General features: G+C 39.6%; 1 protein-coding gene across 2 annotated transcripts in view; it reads right to left on the reverse strand.

The window, feature by feature from the left end:
* Positions 1-1,118: 1,118 nt before the first annotated feature.
* Positions 1,119-25,626, reverse strand: part of lingo2b (leucine rich repeat and Ig domain containing 2b) — a 64,411-nt gene continuing 39,903 nt past the window's right edge. The window contains exons 1-2 of one of the 2 annotated variants that reach the window (XM_079573039.1): positions 6,301-6,765; positions 1,119-4,409 (exon numbers count right to left, since the gene is read on the reverse strand). In XM_079573039.1, the coding sequence (XP_079429165.1) occupies positions 2,498-4,366 (1,869 nt within the window). In that variant the 5' untranslated portion in view covers positions 4,367-4,409; positions 6,301-6,765 and the 3' untranslated portion in view covers positions 1,119-2,497. Of the gene's footprint in view, positions 4,410-6,300; positions 6,766-25,626 lie in introns of those variants that run through there. The other variant, XM_079573038.1, reaches the window with a different exon arrangement.

Genomic DNA, 25,626 nt, shown 5'->3' on the forward strand with positions numbered 1-25,626 from the left:
CCCCCCCCCCCCCCCCACACACACACACACACACATACATACACACTCTTCTTTCATGTGTTCCAGTTTTGATGTTTTCTCTGTTTGTGATCAATGGGGACACCAGGACGCCATTTATCAATTCCCTTTAGGACAACATACATTTGCCGCATATAATCACAGCTGTGGGGGGTTCACAGGAACAAGCAAGCAGCATGAAAAACAACAACTCTAAAGAACAAAGAAGGGAAGAATATTGCCAAAAACAAAAAATGGCTCCTGTGTAAAGCTTTTTTCCCCTCCTAATTAGCTGACTTGTTTAACATTGTTTTGCTGAACTTTGTTTTTTGTACTATGTGCCTAAAAAAAACATGATACCCGACCTTTAACCACCATTGAAGCTACATATTTGTAGCTTACCTATGGAGTGAATGTAAAATTGCCTCATGTAAAATGCTTTGTGACCATGTCTGTGAAAGGTGCGATATAAATAAAGCCCTCCTTCTTCTTCTTCTTCTTCTTCTAAACACACTTTGCACACAGAACAGCTCAAAACGGATCCTCTGATGGATTATGAGCAGTTCCAGGTTCTATCTGATATCAATACACTGCAGGAAGCCTAAATCAGCTGCTGAAGAAGAGACAGTAAACAGAATTAGAATCTGTAAACAGAATTACTCAAACTTGTGGGAATGAGGTGAAGTATTATTCCATGTATGTTTTCGTCGAGGGGACATTATATGATAAAGCTGATTCACTGTAATATGACATGCCCTCTTTAAATAGTTTTGTACCTGCTTCATCCATCTGTTTTCACCCAGACTAGGTGCTAATAGTGTGATGAGAAAACCTAATAGTGCAGCCTTCAACAGAAAAGGCGCTTGCTGACATGTGCTTATACCCTTTACAGTGTGCTTGTGAATAACTCAATGTGTAAGGCAATTAGTACGTAAACATCTTGGTGAGCCACTGGATACCACTCACACTGAGCTGTCAAAATTGCCCGCAGGTAAGCAAGGACAAATTTAAATATTACCTGACATAATCCATAGTTGTGCCTTCACTTGTGCAGAAGGAATTATGGCTATTATTGCTGCATTAAGAGTTGATTAAAAAATCCAGAAGTTGTGCTTTTAGGGGTATGATTACGATTTATTTCCTTTTGAAAATATACCCATAAATTTGTCATATGAAAACAATTATACAACCTTGAACATTTTATCACAACAGGAACACAATTTTACACCCACATCCCTGTGTTACAAAGATTGCCCTTAGTTTAATTTTTTGTAATTTTTTACACTGAAAACATTGTTTGAACAAAGAAAAATAACAATACAAGAATCCACGACAACTTTCAATTTGCCATCGATGAAATACCCCTGAACCCTTACTGCCCTCAGGGAAGAACCTAGACACGCAAGCTTGAATTGGTGCGGTCAAAGAAAAATGAGAAGGGGAAATTCTACCCATAAATCTGTGAAACTCAACTTTGTCTTGTCCCAAAGAAGACGGTGGCCAGTAAATCTTTGCCATTGAGCCTGGCCACACTCTATTTCATTTCATATCAAGGGATTTGGGAGGCAGAAAAATCTGCCCATGATTTATAATGTTATAAAACGGGTTTAACGTGCCGTTTCTGTAGCTCAGAGCTTTTCAAGAGCAATAACAGCACTGAACACTGTTATTTCTCAGGAAAAGTGCAGTGACCGGAAGGCATTTCTTATGGCAAAGAAAGCTGACACTATTCACACAGTAACTGTAAGTGGGTCTACTGTAACATCAGACAAATCCCTAACTTTGGAATCATTGCAAGTGGGAAATTTAAAAAACAAAAACATATGCAGCATTTCTTTTCAGTACAATACTGTGATTTGCATACAAACATTTATAATTGTGTTTAGCTCAACAGTGACAATACTGCTGTTACACCAACTTAGCAATTCGACGGTCTGATAGAATGCATTGGACCCAATAATCATTTAAATTGTTCAGACCGACAAAAAGGCAGTACGTGCACATGCACAATGAAACACATGAATGCAACATGCATCCACACTCTTACACACAAACATAAGTCACACTTTCATACGGCAGCTAAGATGGAATAAGACAATTAAGTCTGGACATGTAGCAACAATGAAAGGTCTACTCACAGCCAGAGATGCCCCCTGTCATTCCCAGTGGCTCAAACCTTCACCTTGATGTCACGGTGAGTTGCCAATCATTACTCATAACGTCACCACTGAAACACGTCTAGTGCAGCACTATATCACTCCCATATTGATATGTTGGTTATAGTATTATATTCAACGTACTGAATGAGAACATTATTTCATATAAACACGTCCACGGTTTCATATATCACTTTTATATCAACATGTCCACTTGAGAACGAGTAAACCCTCATATGAACAGCCACTATAGATACATAACTTTTGTTTGTCACAAATCCACTTTGTCATAGAAAATGTGTTTCAGTTGATATGTGTTCACTGTGTATGTGTCGGACTCCCTCTCAGATCATCTTCATGTTGACCCGTCGTGGACCGCTGGTTTCGGCCACATCTGAGCTTGCCCCGTTCGATTTACGAGGGACATACTCAATATCAAAGTTATTCTTGTGGCGTCCTTTTCCTCGACTCCAGGCAAAAAGGAGTAGGAAACAAAAGATCACTACACCTAGGAATGACAGGCAGCCCATGGCTGTCGATATAATTATAGTCTTTATGTCTATAGGGACTGTCATGTTGTACAATACTGTTCCATTTCCCCAAGTGCTGTTAGAGTCTGGCAGATAGTTTGAGCTCCTGTTGCTATAGTGAAATCTGTCCCCAATGCCAAGGCTCTTCACAGCTAAGGAGGCGGACAGGCTGGCGTTGCCAGCAGGGTTACTGGCAATACATAAGTACACCCCGCTGTCATGCAGCTCTGTGGCCTTGATCTCGAGGGTCCCGTCTGGTTGGACCTCCACCCTGCCGCTGCTCTTAACTGTGACGTGGCGCCTATGAGGTGTAATCCAGACCACCGAGGGCCGCGGTGCCCCCTCTGCCAGGCAGTTGAGGCGAGCAGGTTGGCCCTCATCAGTCATCAGCAGCTGCGTTGTGTTGGGTCCTAGCCGTGGCTTGGTGCAGGTCATGTACCTAGAGACAAGAGGCTCCCTGAGTTCACGAATAGATTTCCCCAAGAGGTGTTCAGGGGCGCTGCACTCAGGCTGGACATCCAGAATGTGCAGAGAGGAGGGCTTGTGGTTGTTGAGTAGCCATAGCAATCTGCAATCGCACACCAATGGGTTTCCACCCAGACAGAGCCTCTGGAGGCTGTCTGGTGAGCCAAATACCTCCTTCTCTAGAGAATCCAAGCGATTGTGTGACACATCCAGTAGCTGCAAAGATTTGAGGCCCATAAAAGCAAAGGGCTCAATAGACAGCAGTTGAGAGCCTTGGAGGTGGAGTTCCAGCAGGTAAGGCAACTCCCCTAGCTCCCCCTGCTGGATGTGCCTGATGCGACAGAAAGATAAGTTGAGATGTGTGAGGTAGGGCAAGCTGCGCAGGGCAGCACCGGGAAAGGCAGACAGGTTAGTGTTGGTAATGTACAATGAGGTGAGATTGAGGCCGTGCAGTGATAGAGGTGGCAGTGTGTCTAGCCAGGGCCAGAAATCAATCTCCAGGTGGCGCAGGCGGGACAGCCTTTTAAAGGAGAAAGGTTTTAGAAAACTGATGCTCAAGTGGCGCATTCGCAGTTCCACCAGGCTGTGCAGGTGTGCAAGAGCATCAGTGGGGATTACTGTCAGATTAGAACGTTCTAGTGTCAAACTTTGTAGACCAAGCAATCCAGTAAAGGCCCGCTGAGAGACAAAAACAAGTTCATTATCCCCAACTTCTAAAGATGACAACCTGCGCAGATCTTGAAAAGCGTGATCCAGGAGAACAACCAATCGGTTGTGGCTCAGGTCGAGGCGGGTAAGGTTGGTGAGGCCTGACAAAACACCAGCTGGAACTAGTTGAATCAAGTTGCTGCGAAAGTTGAGGGAGCGCAAAGCCAGCTGTGATCGAAAGGCTCCTGGCTCAACAACACTGATGAGATTATCGCTGAGATCCAGATCTTCCAGCTGCAAGAACGAAGAGAAGTTGTCCGGCGTGATGATCCGTAGCTTGTTTTTACTGAGGTCCAAGACTCGTGACTCGATGGGGATGCCTTCAGGGATGGAGGGCAGACGCTTCCGATGGCAACTGACCGACTTGCTTTGGGCAGAGCACTCGCACCTCGCGGGGCAGCTCAGGCACGAACTGACCAGCAGAAGCAGCAAGGCTCCACCCAGAAGCAGGTGGCAGCGAGGCGGCGCTGGCTGACGCATATCTCTTTTACCCACGACGCCCTCTGCCATGGCACTCGATCTCACCCACACAGACCACCATCACGATTGAGCCCTGGAAGACAAAGACAAACATGTTCAACTTTTCAGGAATGCACTTTCCGATTGTCTGCGACTTTTGAACTCCTGCCTTTACGCATTTTCCCCACCTTTCACACTTCATGCCTTGTTATCCTGCCAAGCTTTTTCTCTGTTAATTAACCGTCCCTGTTTCTGCCAAGGTGGAGACGATGGAATTAAGCTCACAGCGGGGCAGGGCTGCACGAGAACTACCAGCAACAGAAAAACTGTGCGGTGAGAAAAAGGTTGCAGGCTAACGGGAGACAATTTCATAAAGATGGGGATTTCAGCAGCTCGGTGGCGAGATGTGACCCTCGTTAGTGTGCGCTGGAGCGAGATCTGCGAAAGCGAACGAGCCGCACATGTCTCTCTACTGTATGCAGTGAGACAGTGTGGGGGGGGGAGTACGCCGGTCTTCAAACTAAATTAGGAATGAAACGGCATGTGCGCGCGCTCCTATATGTGGTATCAAAGCACATCTGTAGAATGAATCAAACATACAGAGTCTATTAATACATCAACACCCGGAATAAATTATCAACGAGCTTGTGCCATCCGATTGCTTGAAAGTTGATTGTGAGGTTAACTAATAAAATTGGGCTTTTACACTCTTTTACTGAGCAAATATTTCACGATGAAGAGAGGATTTGCATCAAAAAATCGGCATGATCCATACAACTGTCATATTGGCTTCACTGTTTCCGTATTTGCAATCCTGGATCATTCATCATTCCACCCTCTGCTCCTTCTGTCTTATATTAAATCAACACCAAAAAAAAGATCCCAATTTGTTTTTTCACCAAGATTCATCTCCTGGAGAAATCGTGTGAGTCGTGCGACACATTAGAATTGCCCACATTTCCATAGCATATTCTAATAGCGTGGATATAGTTATGAAGCTGCACACTTCAACACAAACGCTAAGTACAATGACTCCTGGTACAGTATATAGTTGTCGCTTTTTTTAATCCCACCAACAACAACAAAAAAATCAATATTTAGATCACAAGACACATTTTTCAGGACGCCCAGAGGTATTAACACTTCCTAGGAGACTGAAATATGAACTGTGAATCCAATCCAAGAATCACATGCATTTCAGAACACGTTTAAAGAGGTCTACGCCACAAGGCTTGTTGCTTTCATACATAACAAGATCCCACTGAGACGAAATATTTTGTTGCCTGCGCAGGACAATAAATAAGAAAATAACACCTGCCTTTGTGATTTACACCTATTGCGTTAATCCAAATTTAATGGTTCTTTTGAAAAACATCGCGTTCAGTAAAGCTGTATGTTTTACTTATTACCCATTTGATCAAAGACATTCTTTGTGGCCGGTTTCATTTGTTGCCGTTGCCAGACAGTATTCAGGGGGTTGTGCTGGACGGGGAGATAATGACGGGGTAATGAGAAGCAGTATGTGCAGTTCAACTGTTAAACACTATGTTTCGCCGGGAGACTGTGCTTCTCCACCACTTGGGAAGACACAGACCTTGACAGAGAAGCACCTCGCTGCAGCCACAGGTTGTTGAATTGACAGATAGCGGTGTAGACAGAGAGGCTGCCCATAATTGCCTCATTACCACTTGTATCTGCATTCAGCTCATGGCTATCTCTGCCAATTAGGTGCGCAAACTGCAAGACACATCTGCGAGCGCTGGGAAATTTTAATGCGCTATCATGAAGGATTTTGAAAGAAGAAAAAAAAAATGATTTCAAAGCTTTTAGAACTATGTCAATCACCGCAAAATTGCCAAGGTGTACACGACAAAAGGCAGGAATACAACCGAAGTTGATTGTATAACTGGAGTGGTTTCCGTAAATTCAGAGAGATGAGACTTGTTTAGCGCTCCCGGTCCTCTGCCTGTTCCCACAGCACTCACCCCTCTCCCCGGCTCAGACGACGCGCCGCACGTATCTCCATATCTCACGCATCCCGTCCTCCTCGCTCTCGCCGATTTATCTCCCGTCCGCGCATCTTCCACAGGTCTATCCTCGCTCCGGCGTGGTTCGCCCCAGCCTGGCAAAAGCCCCGGCGCGCTCATCAGTCCCTGCAGGCTGGGCTTTCTATCGATCGCGGCGCAGACACATCAGATGCCAGGAATGTAGCCTTTAACAAAGAGCAGGCCGTTGCCACAGCAACTACAAGCCCTGGCTCCCATCCGCTCTATGCAGTCTGCCAATCAAATTAATGAAAAAAGGGAGGAATAGAGTAAGGAGGGTGGCATCTTCTTCATATTGCACGAGTCCATGGGTCGGGAGGTGGCACAAATTGAACACGTTCCAAGTAAATTCACTTTCATTGGGAACGCAGAGTCTAGTTTAGGGTGTTTCCGAGCTGTCATTCGCGCCGCCTGGCTATTTGTTGACCTGTCTCACTGCCCATCCATCTAAAGCTGGGGTAACTATCTGTGGCTGTCTACCTTATTATCCATCCACATCTAACCCCCGTTCAGTCTTTGTATATTTATCACTCACTCCTTTAACCATCAGCCCCTGCTCCTCTCTGCCCTGTTTAATAATTACAGTCCAGTTCTCTGTTGCCACGGCGAGGGACGGCGGCGGTGTGAGTTGTGTGTGAGCAAGCATGTAGTCCTCTGCTCAGAGAGTTGCTGGCCACATAAGAAACACTACAGCCTTATAAGTTATTTACGCTCCTGTCAGAACCCTGGCATGATAAGGGGGATATTGGAATTCTAAACAAAGCTTCAACAGAACGCAAGATCTCTTAATAAAGTGTAAAAAAAAAAATAAAGAAATATTGAGTGCCTGCCAAGTCTACTGTACAGAAATAAAAGATTGAACAGAATAAAAATGATGCCCCCAAAGTAAAACTCATGTCCTTGGAATAAAGCGCAATTCCAGTGCTCACTTGTTGGTGCGTAACCTTGAAAAATGATCTCGATCTGACCAGTGAGTCTGTTTGATGTCCCAATCCATATCTGACAGACGAGCTCGGTGCTTTTTAAGTCCGTCTTTTCCGCTGTTTGCCTGAAGACATGTTTCTCCCACCACACAAGAAGAAGAGAGCAAAGACAGAGGATGTAATAAGGCTCTGCCTGTAATACAACATAGGCTAATAATGTGGAATGGTGCATGTGCCAGAAGGACAAAAAGTGTTTTGATGTAACTCTATGTGGACATGTATTATTACTTATTTACTTGACATGGGGTTTTCATTGCATTTCTTGAAGAAAACAAGTATTGCTTGAAATGTAATGCAAACAATCACATTATTATTATGCAGTCCTTCTCATGAAAGTCGCCTAAAGGCCATTAGATGTAGAGGTTGTTAGTCTTTTTCAAAGGTACGCTAAAAAGCAGATAAAACGGACAGAGCACCACTTGCTATGCCGCCAATAAACCTTCTGCTGAATGTCAATGTTTCTTAACTGTGTGATGGCCGGCCGGGAAGGTCACTCCAATGCATTCACCATGACGACCAATAGACCTGACCGACAGAAGTAAACATAACGGGGGATATGCTCATAGATGGCAGAGGTTATCATAAATAAGAGCGCACTTTCAGGAGGAACAAGCAGAAGTGGATTTTACTGAACATGATGGGATACAGCACCAACAGTAGAAATCAAAGCAGTACTAAGTAACTCATGCCCCTAGAGGCAAGAAGCGCCACTGCAGGTGTCCTAGCATGTTGCGTTTTTATCTACTCATTAATTGTCCGTGAGAGTAAATACGACACTGATAGAAAGGACAAAGGGAGAGAGGGATGTTGTACATCCAATTACACAATGGAGATAATTTTTTCCACACAAACTTGTAAATACTTTTTAAGTGGTGCTAACCCACAGTTAGCTTTGCCCGTTAGCCTGTTTGCTTCTGCTAGGTGATCCCATTAGTGTTTATTGGAGCCTCCGACCTGTTGGCAGTGAAGTTGCAATTATGGTTTTCTTTCCAGAGACACGAGGGGAAGGTGAAAGACCCCCCCCAATCATCCCATTAACACTTGTATTACCCCCAGAGGGACTACGGAAAGTATTTATTTCGATCCAAACAGTATAGAGTACTAATGATCTTTGGGAATCAATACAGACATTTCAGCTTCAGCTTTACCCACTCACAGTTCATGGCTATATTCCCGTAGTGCTTGAACATGTCTTTATTTCTTCAAGATGGTCCTAAATTACCACGGCAATACTGTGACCCTCAACTGCAAAAAGTTAACACAACATAATCAACTAGAAAATTTTGCAATTGCTGCGCAATTGCGATTGACTGCGGAATCGTAGGCTACTAATGCAGAAATTGCAAAAAAGGCATAAAAGTTGTGAAAAAATTCATAATTGCATAAGAGTGCTTTTATTGTGAAAATCCCTATTAAGTTGCATTATACTGCTTTATATGTGAAAATCCCTATTAAGTTGCATTATAGTGCTTTACATGTGAAAATCCCTATTAAGTTGCATTATAGTGCTTTACATGTGAAAATCCCTATTTAGTTGCATTATAGTGCTTTATATGTGAAAATCCCTATTAAGTTGCATTATAGTGCTTTTATTGTGAAAATCCCTATTAAGTTGCATTATAGTGCTTTATATGTGAAAATCCCTATTAAGTTGCATTATAGTGCTTTATATGTGAAAATCCCTATTTAGTTGCATTATAGTGCTTTACATGTGAAAATCCCTATTAAGTTGCATTATAGTGCTTTTATTGTGAAAATCCCTATTAAGTTGCATTATAGTGCTTTACATGTGAAAATCCCTATTAAGTTGCATTATAGTGCTTTACATGTGAAAATCCCTATTAAGTTGCATTATAGTGCTTTTATTGTGAAAATCCCTATTAAGTTGCATTATAGTGCTTTTATTGTGAAAATCCCTATTAAGTTGCATTATAGTGCTTTTATTGTGAAAATCCCTATTAAGTTGCATTATAGTGCTTTTATTGTGAAAATCCCTATTAAGTTGCATTATAGTGCTTTATATGTGAAAATCCCTATTAAGTTGCATTATACTGCTTTATATGTGAAAATCCCTATTAAGTTGCATTATAGTGCTTTACATGTGAAAATCCCTATTAAGTTGCATTATAGTGCTTTTATTGTGAAAATCCCTATTAAGTTGCATTATAGTGCTTTTATTGTGAAAATCCCTATTAAGTTGCATTATACTGCTTTATATGTGAAAATCCCTATTAAGTTGCATTATAGTGCTTTACATGTGAAAATCCCTATTAAGTTGCATTATAGTGCTTTACATGTGAAAATCCCTATTAAGTTGCATTATAGTGCTTTTATTGTGAAAATCCCTATTAAGTTGCATTATAGTGCTTTATATGTGAAAATCCCTATTAAGTTGCATTATAGTGCTTTATATGTGAAAATCCCTATTTAGTTGCATTATAGTGCTTTACATGTGAAAATCCCTATTAAGTTGCATTATAGTGCTTTTATTGTGAAAATCCCTATTAAGTTGCATTATAGTGCTTTACATGTGAAAATCCCTATTAAGTTGCATTATAGTGCTTTACATGTGAAAATCCCTATTAAGTTGCATTATAGTGCTTTTATTGTGAAAATCCCTATTAAGTTGCATTATAGTGCTTTACATGTGAAAATCCCTATTAAGTTGCATTATAGTGCTTTACATGTGAAAATCCCTATTAAGTTGCATTATAGTGCTTTTATTGTGAAAATCCCTATTAAGTTGCATTATAGTGCTTTACATGTGAAAATCCCTATTAAGTTGCATTATAGTGCTTTACATGTGAAAATCCCTATTAAGTTGCATTATAGTGCTTTTATTGTGAAAATCCCTATTAAGTTGCATTATAGTGCTTTACATGTGAAAATCCCTATTAAGTTGCATTATAGTGCTTTACATGTGAAAATCCCTATTAAGTTGCATTATACTGCTTTACATGCGAAAATCCCTATTAAGTTGCATTATACTGCTTTATATGTGAAAATCCCTATTAAGTTGCATTATAGTGCTTTTATTGTGAAAATCCCTATTTAGTTGCATAATTGTGTTGTAATTGCAAAAATCCCTATTTTGTTGCAGAATCTGTAAAAACTGTTGAAATTGCAGAAACTCTTGACATTGTATAAAGTCTTAACATTGTATAAACTGTTTAAATCACTGACAGACTTCACTGTATCAGAAATCCTATTCAAATGAATGGGCAGAATTCCCCATACAAATCAATGGCAGAATTCCCAAGCCCGTAGAAAAAAACTGGAAAACTGCAGAACTCTAATTTTTTCTGAAAACTGACAAGTTGTGGAACCTGAACAAGCACAAACTGCAGAAATTGCTGAAACTGTGGAAAAAACTGCAGAATCTGTGAATTTGCGGGAGCCCCATTATAACTAATAGGAAAAATCGGCCGAATATCGGCCGATTGCGGAAAAACCGGAAGTTGCAGAATTCCCAAAAGTAATAGCAGGATTCTCTCCAACATGCGGAACGTTTTGATGTATAACTTGTGGAAATCGCTGAAATTGTGAAAGTTGTGAAAGCTGCAGAAAATTTGGAAAAAAATACTATAATAATAATAACTAGAAAATTTTGCAATTGCTGCGCAATTGCGATTGTCTGCGGAATTGTAGGCTACTAATGCAGAAATGACAAAAATTGCAAAACATTGTGAAAATTCATAATTGCATAATAGTGCATTATATGCGAAAATCCCTATTAAGTTGCATAATTGTGTTGTAATTGTAAAAATCCCTATTAAGTTGCAATATACTGCTTTATATGCAAAAATCCCTATTAAGTTGCATTATACTGCTTTACATGCGAAAATCCCTATTAAGTTGCATTATAGTGCTTTACATGCAAAAATCCCTATTAAGTTGCATTATAGTGCTTTATATGTGAAAATCCCTATTAAATTGCATTATAGTGCTTTATATGTGAAAATCCCTATTAAGTTGCATTATATTGCTTTATATGTGAAAATCCCTATTAAGTTGCATTATAGTGCTTTATATGTGAAAATCCCTATTAAGCTGCATTATAGTGCTTTATATGTGAAAATCCCTATTAAGCTGCATTATAGTGCTTTATATGCGAAAATCCCTATTAAGCTGCATTATAGTGCTTTATATGTGAAAATCCCTATTAAGTTGCATTATAGTGCTTTATATGTGAAAATCCCTATTAAGTTGCATTATAGTGCTTTATATGTGAAAATCCCTATTAAATTGCATTATAGTGCAATTATTGTGAAAATCCCTATTAAGCTGCATTATAGTGCTTTATATGTGAAAATCCCTATTAAGTTGCATTATAGTGCTTTATATGTGAAAATCCCTATTAAGTTGCATTATAGTGCTTTATATGTGAAAATCCCTATTAAGTTGCATTATAGTGCTTTATATGCGAAAATCCCTATTAAGTTGCATTATAGTGCTTTATATGTGAAAATCCCTATTAAGTTGCATTATAGTGCTTTATATGTGAAAATCCCTATTAAGTTGCATTATAGTGCTTTATATGCGAAAATCCCTATTAAGTTGCATTATAGTGCAATTATTGTGAAAATCCCTATTTTGTTGCAGAAACTGTAAAAACTGTTGAAATTGCATAAACTCTTAACATTGTATAAAGTCTTAACATTGTATAAAGTCTTAACTTTGTATAAACTGTTTAAATCACTCACAGACTTCACTGTATCAGAAATCCTATTAAAATGAATGGGGAGCCATCCCCATACAAATCAATGGCAGAATTCCCAAGCCCGTAGAAAAAAACTGGAAAACTGCAGAACTCTATTTTTTTCTGAAAACTGACAAGTTGTGGAACCTGAACAAGCACAAACTGCAGAAATTGCTGAAACTGTGGAAAAAACTGCAGAATCTGTGAATTTGCGGAAGCCCCATTATAAGTAATGGGAAAAATCGGCCGAATATCGGCCGATTGAGGAAAAACCGGAAGTTGCAGAATTCCCAAAAGTAATAGCAGGATTCTCTCCAACATGCGGAACGTTTTGATGTATAACTTGTGGAAATCGCTGAAATTGTGAAAGCTGTGAAAGCTGCAGAAAAACGGGAAAAAAACGGAAGTTTAATAATAACTAGAAAATTTTGCAATTGCTGCGCAATTGCGATTGTCTGCGGAATTGTAGGCTACTAATGCAGAAATGACAAAAATTGCAAAACATTGTGAAAATTCATAATTGCATAATACTGCTTTACATGCGAAAATCCCTATTAAGTTGCATTATAGTGCTTTATATGTGAAAATCCCTATTAAGTTGCATTATAGTGCTTTATATGTAAAAATCCCTATTAAGCTGCATTATATTGCTTTATATGTGAAAATCCCTATTAAGTTGCATTATAGTGCTTTACATGCGAAAATCCCTATTAAGTTGCATTATAGTGCTTTATATGTGAAAATCCCTATTAAGCTGCATTATATTGCTTTATATGTGAAAATCCCTATTAAGTTGCATTATAGTGCTTTATATGTGAAAATCCCTATTAAGTTGCATTATATTGCTTTATATGTGAAAATCCCTATTAAGTTGCATTATAGTGCTTTACATGCGAAAATCCCTATTAAGTTGCAAAATCCCTATTAAGCTGCATTATATTGCTTTATATGTGAAAATCCCTATTAAGTTGCATTATAGTGCTTTACATGCGAAAATCCCTATTAAGTTGCATTATAGTGCTTTATATGTGAAAATCCCTATTAAGCTGCATTATATAGTGCTTTACATGCGAAAATCCCTATTAAGTTGCATTATAGTGCTTTATATGTGAAAATCCCTATTAAGCTGCATTATATTGCTTTATATGTGAAAATCCCTATTAAGTTGCATTATAGTGCTTTACATGCGAAAATCCCTATTAAGTTGCATTATACTGCTTTACATGTGAAAATCCCTATTAAGTTGCATTATAGTGCTTTATATGTGAAAATCCCAATTAAGCTGCATTATATTGCTTTATATGCGAAAATCCCTATTAAGTTGCATTATATTGCTTTATATGTGAAAATCCCTATTAAGTTGCATTACACTGCTTTACATGCGAAAATCCCTATTAAGTTGCATTATAGTGCTTTATATGTGAAAATCCCTATTAAGCTGCATTATATAGTGCTTTACATGCGAAAATCCCTATTAAGTTGCATTATAGTGCTTTATATGTGAAAATCCCTATTAAGCTGCATTATATTGCTTTATATGTGAAAATCCCTATTAAGTTGCATTATAGTGCTTTACATGCGAAAATCCCTATTAAGTTGCATTGTACTGCTTTATATGCGAAAATCCCTATTAAGTTGCATTATATTGCTTTATATGTGAAAATCCCTATTAAGTTGCATTACACTGCTTTACATGCGAAAATCCCTATTAAGTTGCATTATAGTGCTTTATATGTGAAAATCCCTATTAAGTTGCATTATAGTGCTTTATATGTGAAAATCCCTATTAAGCTGCATTATATTGCTTTATATGCGAAAATCCCTATTAAGTTGCATTATATTGCTTTATATGTGAAAATCCCTATTAAGTTGCATTACACTGCTTTACATGCGAAAATCCCTATTAAGTTGCATTATAGTGCTTTATATGTGAAAATCCCTATTAAGTTGCATTATAGTGCTTTATATGTGAAAATCCCTATTAAGTTGCATTTTAGTGCTTTATATGCGAAAATCCCTATTAAGTTGCATTATAGTGCTTTATATGTGAAAATCCCTATTAAGTTGCATTATAGTGCTTTATATGCGAAAATCCCTATTAAGTTGCATTATAGTGCTTTATATGTGAAAATCCCTATTAAGTTGCATTATACTGCTTTACATGTGAAAATCCCTATTAAGTTGCATTATACTGCTTTACATGTGAAAATCCCTATTAAGTTGCATTATACTGCTTTACATGTGAAAATCCCTATTAAGTTGCATTATACTGCTTTACATGTGAAAATCCCTATTAAGTTGCATTATACTGCTTTACATGTGAAAATCCCTATTAAGTTGCATTATACTGCTTTACATGTGAAAATCCCTATTAAGTTGCATTATACTGCTTTACATGTGAAAATCCCTATTAAGTTGCATTATACTGCTTTACATGTGAAAATCCCTACTAAGTTGCATTATACTGCTTTATATGCGAAAATCCCTATTAAGTTGCAATATAGTGCTTTATATGTGAAAATCCCTATTAAGTTGCATTATAGTGCTTTATATGCGAAAATCCCTATTAAGTTGCATTATACTGCTTTATATGCGAAAATCCCTATTAAGTTGCATTATACTGCTTTATATGTGAAAATCCCTATTAAGTTGCATTATAGTGCTTTATATGTGAAAATCCCTATTAAGTTGCATTATAGTGCTTTATATGCGAAAATCCCTATTAAGTTGCATTATAGTGCTTTATATGTGAAAATCCCTATTAAGTTGCATTATAGTGCTTTATATGTGAAAATCCCTATTAAGTTGCATTATACTGCTTTACATGTGAAAATCCCTATTAAGTTGCATTATACTGCTTTACATGTGAAAATCCCTATTAAGTTGCATTATACTGCTTTACATGTGAAAATCCCTATTAAGTTGCATTATAGTGCTTTATATGTGAAAATCCCTATTAAGTTGCATTATACTGCTTTATATGTGAAAATCCCTATTAAGTTGCATTATAGTGCTTTATATGTGAAAATCCCTATTAAGTTGCATTATAGTGCTTTATATGCGAAAATCCCTATTAAGTTGCATTATAGTGCTTTATATGTGAAAATCCCTATTAAGTTGCATTATAGTGCTTTATATGTGAAAATCCCTATTAAGTTGCATTATACTGCTTTACATGTGAAAATCCCTATTAAGTTGCATTATAGTGCTTTATATGTGAAAATCCCTATTAAGTTGCATTATACTGCTTTATATGCGAAAATCCCTATTAAGTTGCATTATACTGCTTTATATGTGAAAATCCCTATTAAGTTGCATTATACTGCTTTATATGTGAAAATCCCTATTAAGTTGCATTATACTGCTTTACATGCGAAAATCCCTATTAAGTTGCATTATACTGCTTTATATGTGAAAATCCCTATTAAGTTGCATTATACTGCTTTATATGTGAAAATCCCTATTAAGTTGCATTATACTGCTTTATATGCGAAAATCCCTATTAAGTTGCATTATACTGCTTTATATGTGAAAATCCCTATTAAGTTGCATTATACTGCTTTATATGTGAAAATCCCTATTAAGTTGTATTATAGTGCTTTATATGTGAAAATCCCTATTAAGTTGCATTATAGTGCTTTATATGCGAAAATCCCTATTAAGTTGCATTATAGTGCAATTATTGTGAAAATCCCTATTTTGTTGCAGAAAGTGTAAAAACTGTTGAAATTGCATAAACTCTTAACATTGTATAAAGTCTTAACATTGTATAAACTGTTTAAATCACTCACAGACTTCACTGTATCAGAAATCCTATTAAAATGAATGGGGAGCCTTCCCCATACAAATCAATGGCAGAATTCCCAAGCCCGTAGAAAAAAACTGGAAAACTGCAGAACTCTATTTTTTTCTGAAAACTGACAAGTTGTGGAAGCTGAACAAGCACAAACTGCAGAAATTGCTGAAACTGTGGAAAAAACTGCAGAATCTGTGAATTTGCGGAAGCCCCATTATAAGTAATGGGAAAAATCGGCCGAATATCGGCCGATTGCGGAAAAACCGGAAGTTGCAGAATTCCCAAAAGTAATAGCAGGATTCTCTCCAACATGCGGAACGTTTTGATGTATAACTTGTGGAAATCGCTGAAATTGTGAAAGCTGTGAAAGCTGCAGAAAAACGGGAAAAAAACGGAAGTTTAATAATAACTAGAAATGTTTGCAATTGCTGCGCAATTGCGATTGACTGCGGAATAGATCTAATGCAGAAGTCACCTGAAAAATCCTTGAAAATGCCTTGAAACTGTTAAAATACTTTCTTTGAAACTCCTGAAGTCCTTGAAAGATTTGAAACATTGAAACTCCTGAAATCTTCAAAACTGTTGAAACTTTGAAACTGTTGAAACCTTGAAACTGTTGAAACTTTGAAACTGTTGAAACCTTGAAACTGTTGAAACTTTGAAACTGTTGAAACCTTGAAACTGTTGAAACCATGAAACTGTTAAAACCTTGAAACTGTTAAAACCTTGAAATTCCTATAATAACACTGTTGAATTCCTGAACACTCCTGAAATACTTGAAACTCATGAAATTATCCGGTAACTATGGAAATGTGGTCTGGACTTTGCCTGGCTTCTGCAGTTTTCCTGGTTATGGTTTTAGTTCCGGTAACTATGGGAACCTGGTCTGGACTTGGCCTGGTTTCTGTGGTTATCCTGGTTATGGATTGAATTCAGGTTACTATGGCAACCTGGTCTGGACTTAACCTGGCTTCTGTGGTTTTCCTGGTTATGGTTGTAATTCCGGTAACTATGGTAACTTGGTCTGGACTTGGCCTTGCTTCTGTGGTTTTCCTGGTTATGGATTGAATTCAGGTTACTATGGTAACTTGGTCTGGACTTGGCCTGGCTTCTGTGGTTTACCTGGTTATGGACTGAATTCTGGTAACTATGGTAACTTGGTCTGGACTTGCCCTGGCTTCTGTGGTTTTCCTGGTTATGGATTGAATTCAGGTTACTATGGTAACTTGGTCTGGACCTGGCCTGGCTTCTGTGTTTTACCTGGTTATGGATTGAATTCAGGTAACTATGGTAACTTGGTCTGGACTTGCCCTGGCTTCTGTGGTTTTCCTGGTTATGGATTGAATTCAGGTTACTATGGTAACTTGGTCTGGACTTGGCCTGGTTCCTGTGCTTTACCTGGTTATGGTTTTAATTCCGGTAGCTATGGGGACTTGGTCTGGACTTGGCCTGGTTCCTGTGGTTTACCTGGTTATGGTTTTAAATCAGGTTACTATGGTAACTTGGTCTGGACTTGGCCTTGCTTCTGTGGTTTACCTGGTTATGGATTGAATTCAGGTTACTATGGCAACTTGGTCTGGACTTTGCCTGGCTTCTGTGGTTTACCTGGTTATGGTTTTAATTCCGGTAGCTATGGCAACCTGGTCTGGACTTGGTCTTGGTCTGGGTCTTGGTCTGGGTTTTGGTTCGGGTCTTGGTTCGGGTCTTGTTCTGGGTCTGGCTTTTAGCTCCGGTCTTGGTTAGGGTTCGGGTCTCGGTCTGGGTTTCGTTCTGATCTTGGTTCGGGTCTTGGTCTGGGTCTTGGTTCGGGTCTCGGTCTGGGTCTCGGTCTGGGTCTTGGTTCGGGCCTTGGTTCGGGCCTTGGTTCGGGCCTTGGTTCGGGTCTTGGTTCGGGTCTTGGTTCGGGTCTTGGTCTGGGTCTTGGTTCGGGTCTTGGTTCGTGTCTTGGTTCGGGTCTTTTTCTGGGTCTGGCTTTTAGCTCCGATCTTGGTCTTGGTTCGGATCTTAGTCTGGGTCTTGTTTCTGGTCTTGGTCTGGGTCTTGGTTTGGGTTCGGGTCTCGGTCTGGGTCTCGGTCTGGGACTTGGTTCGGGTCTTGTTTCGGGTCTTGGTCTGGGTCTTGGTTTGGGTTCGGGTCTCGGTCTGGGTCTCGGTCTGGGACTTGGTTCGGGTCTTGTTTCGGGTCTTGGTTCGGGTCTTGGTTCTGCAAAAGTATTTGTACTGCAGAAGTATTTGAAACTGCAGAAGTATTTGAACTGCAGAAGTATTTGAACTGCAGAAGTATTTGAAGTGCGGAAGTATTTGAACTGCAGAAGTATTTGAAACTGCAGAAGTATTTGAAACTGCAGAAGTATTTGAACTGCAGAAGTATTTGAAACTGCAGAAGTATTTGAAACTGCAGAAGTATTTGAACTGCAGAAGTATTTGAAGCCGCGGAAGTATTTGACCTGCGGAAGTATTTGAAACTGCAGAAGTATTTGAAACTGCAGAAGTATTTGAAACTGCAGAAGTATTTGAACTGCAGAAGTATTTGAAACTGCAGAAGTATTTGAAACTGCAGAAGTATTTGAACTGCAGAAGTATTTGAAACTGCAGAAGTATTTGAAACTGCAGAAGTATTTGAAACTGCAGAAGTATTTGAACTGCAGAAGTATTTGAAACTGCAGAAGTATTTGAAACTGCAGAAGTATTTGAACTGCAGAAGTATTTGAAACTGCAGAAGTATTTGAACTGCAGAAATGGCTGAAAGTACCTGAAGTCCCATTAAAATGCATGGGCCTATTAAAATGAATGGGCAGAATTCCCCATACAAATCAATGGCAGAATTCCCGATCCCGTAGAAAAAAATGGAAAATTGCAGAACTCTAATTTTTTCTGAAAACTGACAAGCTGCGGAAGCTGAACAAGCACAAACTGCAGAAATTGCTGAAACTGTGGAAAAAACTGCAGAATATGTGAATTTGCGGAAGCCCCATTATAAGTAATGGGAAAAATCGGCCGAATATCGGCCGATTGCGGAAAAACCGGGAATATCTGAATTCCCAAAAGTAATAGCAGGATTCTTTGTAACATGCCGAACGTTTAAATGTATAAGTTGCTGAAATTGCTGAAACTGTGGAAGCTGTGAAAGCTCCCGAAAATCTGGAAAAAAATATAATAATAATAACTAGAAAATTTTGCAATTGCTGCGCAATTGCGATTGACTGCGGAATCCTAGGCTACTAATGCAGAAATTGCAAAAATTGCATAAAAATTGTGAAAAAATTACTTAATTGCATAAGAGTGTAAGAGAGTGCGTTTATCGTGAAAATCCTCATTTAGTTGCATAATACTGCTTTACATGTGAAAATCCCTATTAAGTTGCATACTACTGCTTTACATGTGAAAATCCCTATTAAGTTGCATTATAGTGCTTTTATTGTGAAAATCCCTATTAAGTTGCATTATAGTGCTTTACATGTGAAAATCCCTATTAAGTTGCATTATAGTGCTTTTATTGTGAAAATCCCTATTAAGTTGCATTATAGTGCTTTACATGTGAAAATCCCTATTAAGTTGCATTATAGTGCTTTACATGTGAAAATCCCTATTAAGTTGCATTATAGTGCTTTATATGCGAAAATCCCTATTAAGTTGCATTATAGTGCTTTATATGTGAAAATCCCTATTAAGTTGCATTATAGTGCTTTATATGCGAAAATCCCTATTAAGTTGCATTATAGTGCTTTTATTGTGAAAATCCCTATTAAGTTGTATTATAGTGCTTTACATGTGAAAATCTCTATTAAGTTGCATTATAGTGCTTTTCATGTGAAAATCCCTATTAAGTTGCATTATAGTGCTTTATATGCGAAAATCCCTATTAAGTTGCATTATAGTGCTTTTATTGTGAAAATCCCTATTAAGTTGTATTATAGTGCTTTATATGTGAAAATCCCTATTAAGTTGCATTATAGTGCTTTACATGCGAAAATCCCTATTAAGTTGCATTATAGTGCTTTATATGTGAAAATCCCTATTAAGTTACATTATAGTGCTTTTATTGTGAAAATCCCTATTTAGTTGCATAATTGTGTTGTAATTGCAAAAATCCCTATTTTGTTGCAGAATCTGTAAAAAACTGTTGAAATTGCAGAAACTCTTGACATTGTATAAACTCTTAACATTTTATAAACTGTTTAAATCACTCACAGACTTCACTGTATCAGAAATCCTATTCAAATGCATGGGCAGAATTCCCCATACAAATCAATGGCAGAATTCCCAAGCCCGTAGAAAAAAACTGGAAAACTGCAGAACTCTAATTTTTTCTGAAAACTGACAAGTTGTGGAAGCTGAACAAGCACAAACTGCAGAAATTGCAGAAACTGTGGAAAAAACTGCAGAATCTGTGAATTTGCGGGAGCCCCATTATAACTAATAGGAAAAATCGGCCGAATATCGGCCGATTGCGGAAAAACCGGAAGTTGCAGAATTCCCAAAAGTAATAGCAGGATTCTCTCCAACATGCTGAACGTTTTGATGTATAACTTGTGGAAATCGCTGAAATTGTGAAAGTTGTGAAAGCTGCAGAAAATTTGGAAAAAAATACTATAATAATACTAGAAAATTTTGCAATTGCTGCGCAATTGCGATTGACTGCGGAATAGATCTAATGCAGAAGTCACCTGAACAATCCTTGAAAATGCCTTGAAGCTGTTAAAATACTTTCTTTGAAACTCCTGAAGGCCTTGAAAGATTTGAAACATTGAAACTTTTGAAATCTTCAAAACTGTTGACACCTTGAAACTGTTAAAACCTTGAAACTGTTGAAACCATGAAACTGTTAAAACCTTGAAATTCCTAAAATCCTTTACACTGTTGAATTCCTGAACACTGAAATACTTGAAACTCCTGAAATTATCCGGTAACTATGGAAATGTGGTCTGGACTTTGCCTGGCTTCTGTAGTTTTCCTGGATCTGGTTTTAGTTCCGGTAACTATGGGAACCTGGTCTGGACTTGGCCTGGTTTCTGTGGTTTTCCTGGTTATGGATTGAATTCAGGTTTCTATGGTAACTTGGTCTGGACTTGGCCTGGCTTCTGTGGTTTACCTGGTTATGGACTGAATTCTGGTAACTATGGTAACTTGGTCTGGACTTGGCCTGGTTTCTGTGGTTTTCCTGGTTATGGATTGAATTCAGGTTTCTATGGTAACTTGGTCTGGACTTGGCCTGGCTTCTGTGGTTTACCTGGTTATGGACTGAATTATGGTAACTATGGTAACTTGGTCTGGACTTGGCCTGGCTTCTGTGGTTTTCCTGGTTATGGTTGTAATTCCGGTAACTATGGTAACTTGGTCTGGACTTGGCTTTGCTTCTGTGGTTTTCCTGGTTATGGATTGAATTCAGGTTACTATGGTAACTTGGTCTGGACTTGGCCTGGCTTCTGTGGTTTACCTGGTTATGGACTGAATTCTGGTAACTATGGTAACTTGGTCTGGACTTGCCCTGGCTTCTGTGGTTTTCCTGGTTATGGATTGAATTCAGGTTACTATGGTAACTTGGTCTGGACCTGGCCTGGCTTCTGTGGTTTACCTGGTTATGGATTGAATTCAGGTTACTATGGTAACTTGGTCTGGACTTGGCCTGGCTTCTGTGGTTTACCTGGTTATGGATTGAATTCAGGTTACTATGGTAACTTGGTCTGGACTTGCCCTGGCTTCTGTGGTTTTCCTGGTTATGGATTGAATTCAGGTTACTATGGTAACTTGGTCTGGACTTGGCCTGGCTTCTGTAGTTTACCTGGTTATGGATTGAATTCTGGTAACTATGGTAACTTGGTCTGGACTTGCCCTGGCTTCTGTGGTTTTCCTGGTTATGGATGGAATTCTGGTAACTATGGTAACTTGGTCTGGACTTGGCCTGGTTCCTGTGGTTTACCTGGTTATGGTTTTAATTCCGGTAGCTATGGGGACTTGGTCTGGACTTGGCCTGGTTCCTGTGGTTTACCTGGTTATGGTTTTAAACCAGGTTACTATGGTAACTTGGTCTGGACTTGGCCTTGCTTCTGTGGTTTGCCTGGTTATGGATTGAATTCAGGTTACTATGGTAACTTGGTCTGGACTTTGCCTGGCTTCTGTGGTTTACCTGGTTATGGTTTAAATTCCGGTAGCTATAGCAACCTGGTCTGGACTTGGTCTTGGTCCAGGTCTTGGGTCGGATCTTGGTCTGGGTCTTGGTCTGGGTTTTGGTTCGGGTCTTGGTTCGGGTCTTGGTTCGGGTCTTGTTCTGGGTCTGGCTTTTCGCTCCGGTCTTGGTTTGGGTTCGGGTCTCGGTCTGGGTTTCGTTCTGATCTTGGTTCGGGTCTTGGTCTGGGTCTTGGTTCGGGTCTCGGTCTGGGTCTCGGTCTGGGTCTTGGTTCAGGTCTTGGTTCGGGTCTTGGTTCGGGTCTTGGTTCGGGTCTTGGTTCGGGTCTCGGTCTGGGTCTCGGTCTGGGTCTCGGTCTGGGTCTTGGTTCAGGTCTTGGTTCGGGTCTTGGTTCGGGTCTTGGTTCGGGTCTTGGTTCGGGTCTTGGTTCGGGTCTTGGTTCGGGTCTCGGTCTGGGTCTCGGTCTGGGTCTTGGTTCAGGTCTTGGTTCGGGTCTTGGTTCGGGTCTTGGTTCGGGTCTTGGTTCGGGTCTTGGTTCGGGTCTTGGTTCGGGTCTTGGTCTGGGTCTTGGTTCGGGTCTTGGTTCGGGTCTTGGTTCGGGTCTTGGTTCGGGTCTTGGTTCGGGTCTTGGTTCGGATCTTAGTCTGGGTCTTGTTTCTGGTCTTGGTCTGGGTCTTGGTTTGGGTTCGGGTCTCGGTCTGGGTTTCGTTCTGATCTTGGTTCGGGTCTGGGTCTTGGTTCGGGTCTCGGTCTGGGTCTCGGTCTGGGTCTTGGTTCAGGTCTTGGTTCGGGTCTTGGTTCGGGTCTTGGTTTGGGTCTCGGTCTGGGTCTCGGTCTGGGTCTTGGTTCAGGTCTTGGTTCGGGTCTTGGTTCGGGTTTTGGTTCGGGTCTTGGTTCGGGTCTTTGTCTGGGTCTTTGTCCCAATCCTTGAAACTGCAAAAGTATTTGAACTGCGGAAGTATTTGAACTGCAGAAGTATTTGAACTGCAGAAGTATTTGGACTGCAGAAGTATTTGAAACTGCAGAAGTATTTGAACTGCAGAAGTATTTGAACTGCAGAAGTATTTGAAACTGCAGAAGTATTTGAACTGCAGAAGTATTTGAACTGTAGAAGTATTTGAAATGCAGAAGTATTTGAAATGCAGAAGTATTTGAAACTGCAGAAGTATTTGAAACGCAGAAGTATTTGAACTGCAGAAGTATTTGAAACTGCAGAAGTATTTGAAACTGCAGAAGTATTTGAACTGCAGAAGTATTTGAAACTGCAGAAGTATTTGAACTGCAGAAGTATTTGAACTGCAGAAGTATTTGAAACTGCAGAAGTATTTGAACTGCAGAAGTATTTGAAACTGCAGAAGTATTTGAACTGCAGAAGTATTTGAAACTGCAGAAGTATTTGAACTGCAGAAGTATTTGAAACTGCAGAAGTATTTGAACTGCAGAAGTATTTGAAACTGCAGAAGTATTTGAAACTGCAGAAATGGCTGAAAGACCTGAATGTACCTGAAGTCCCATTAAAATGAATGGGCAGAATTCCCCATACAAATCAATGGCAGAATTCCCAAGCCCGTAGAAAAAAACTGGAAAATTGCAGAACTCTAATTTTTTCTGAAAACTGACAAGCTGTGGAAGCTGAACAAGCACAAACTGCAGAAATTGCTGAAACTGTGGAAAAAACTGCAGAATCTGTGAATTTGAGGAAGCCCCATTATAAGTAATGGGAAAAATCGGCCGAATATCGGCCGATTGCGGAAAAACCGGCAATCGCTGAATTCCCAAAAGTAATGGCAGGATTCTGTGTAACATGCTCAACGTTTAAATGTATGACTTGCTGAAATTGCTGAAACTGTGAAAGCTGTGAAAGCTCCCGAAAATCTGGAAAAAAATATAATAATAATAATAATAAAGAACATGAAAACCATATATTGTCTGCGGAAGTTTTCCGCAGACAATCAATAATAAAGAACACCAAAACCATATATTGTCTGCGGAAGGATTCCGCAGACAATCAATAATTTCATGCAGAACTGCACGAGGCGTGGGACCAAAGTGTCAGGGCCATTCTATTTATTATGTCGGACAAATAATAGCGATTAGTCAAGTTTAAAATTACCCACAAATGTCCTATTTGTAAACGGCCGCGAGCAAGTCCCAATTCCCTGACCCTGACTGCCCCCTGTGACACACATACTGCCGTGGCCATTTCTGAACTGTCTTGGAGGCACAGATTTAGAAACGCGTCTCGGAGCCAACTGTGTCAAGGGCAAGGAGGGGAGAAGACGGTGAGGAAAAGAAAAGAAAAGAAAAGAAAAGGAAAAAAAAAAAAATCTGGGTAAAAATGGTAATGTCAACGGGGGTGTTCATTGAGAAGGGCAGCCTGCAGGGTTGAAGCGTTTTGGGATTTGGATTCTGAATTGGATTAGAGTGGCAGTAAAAAGTGTAGAAAATCTGACAGCCGAAAAGGAGCTGTGGGGTGATGTATGACTCACGGTGAGAGGAGGAATGAGTTGAGGAAAAATACAAACGGTGAGCGAGATAAGGCAAGACAAAATACGCAGCCACACTTAAGCGACCACATAAAGGCCCCTTTCTCCAGTGAATTCAAATGGGATTGTACTCTGCTCTAGTGTTCGCAGAATAGTTCCATTACACTCTTGTTCATTATCCTTCCACTTTCTAAATCTCCGGCCCCTGACATTACCAGAAGCGCATTTCGCTCCATCGAGAAATCTCCCCAATTTGCCACTACAAATTACGTTATTGCTTTCCACAAAATTATTAATGAACTAACGATGAAGTCTATTGACAAAATCCAGCACCTTGCTCCCCCTCCAGGCGTCCATTAAAGTCTGAGTTTCATCTTCTGGGAGAATCCAGAGTGCTGCTACTTTGTGCTAATGTTGGCGTTTACGAGGACAGTTAGTAAGGGCTGCGGCAATAAAAAGCGCCTGCCCACTTTGGCGTCCATGATAAATCTAACGATAAATCCCCGGTCGCCTTCGTATAGCTTTGCACATGACTGCAATTATCGAGCCCACAGCCCTACGGAAAAAAAAACTAACATTTTACACAACATAAATCTCATGACACAGGCTGCTACCTCGGCAAGTGCCTATCATTTGCATTTGCAGTTGTTTGCTGTTTTAATGAGAACACGTTGCTCTTCCTTTGCTGACTGTCACCTCAAATCTGTCTGTTCTGAAGCGTATTGTTTCATGATTGCACCTGCAAAGCCAGTGGATTACATTTGTAGATTGAACGGCGGCATGGACCATGGAATTATTTCACACGAGTGCATATGGATGCTGAGGTTACACATATTGTACAGTGCGGCGCGTGATAAGTGACCTGCCGCCAATGTTTACAGACTGAAGCCAGTACAAACAGAATGGTTCATTGAGTGCGCTGTTGTATAGAAGTGTTAACAACCAAGCCATTATAAGTACCATTAGTGAATATACCGTAGTATTTCAAATCAATGGGACCCACATTATATGGATGTTTCATAAATGGTTTAACTTTGAACCTTTTATGTGCATTTGAAATGGTTTTCAGTTGTATTAAAGCAGCATTAAGTAACTTATGCCCCTAGAGGCCATAAGTGCCATTGCAGGTGTCGTAGCATGTTCAAAGGGAGAGAGAAATATTGTACATCCAATTAC

The sequence above is a fragment of the Gobius niger genome (genome assembly GCF_951799975.1).
Source record: "Gobius niger genome assembly, chromosome: 16".
Lineage (NCBI taxonomy): Eukaryota > Metazoa > Chordata > Actinopteri > Gobiiformes > Gobiidae > Gobius > Gobius niger.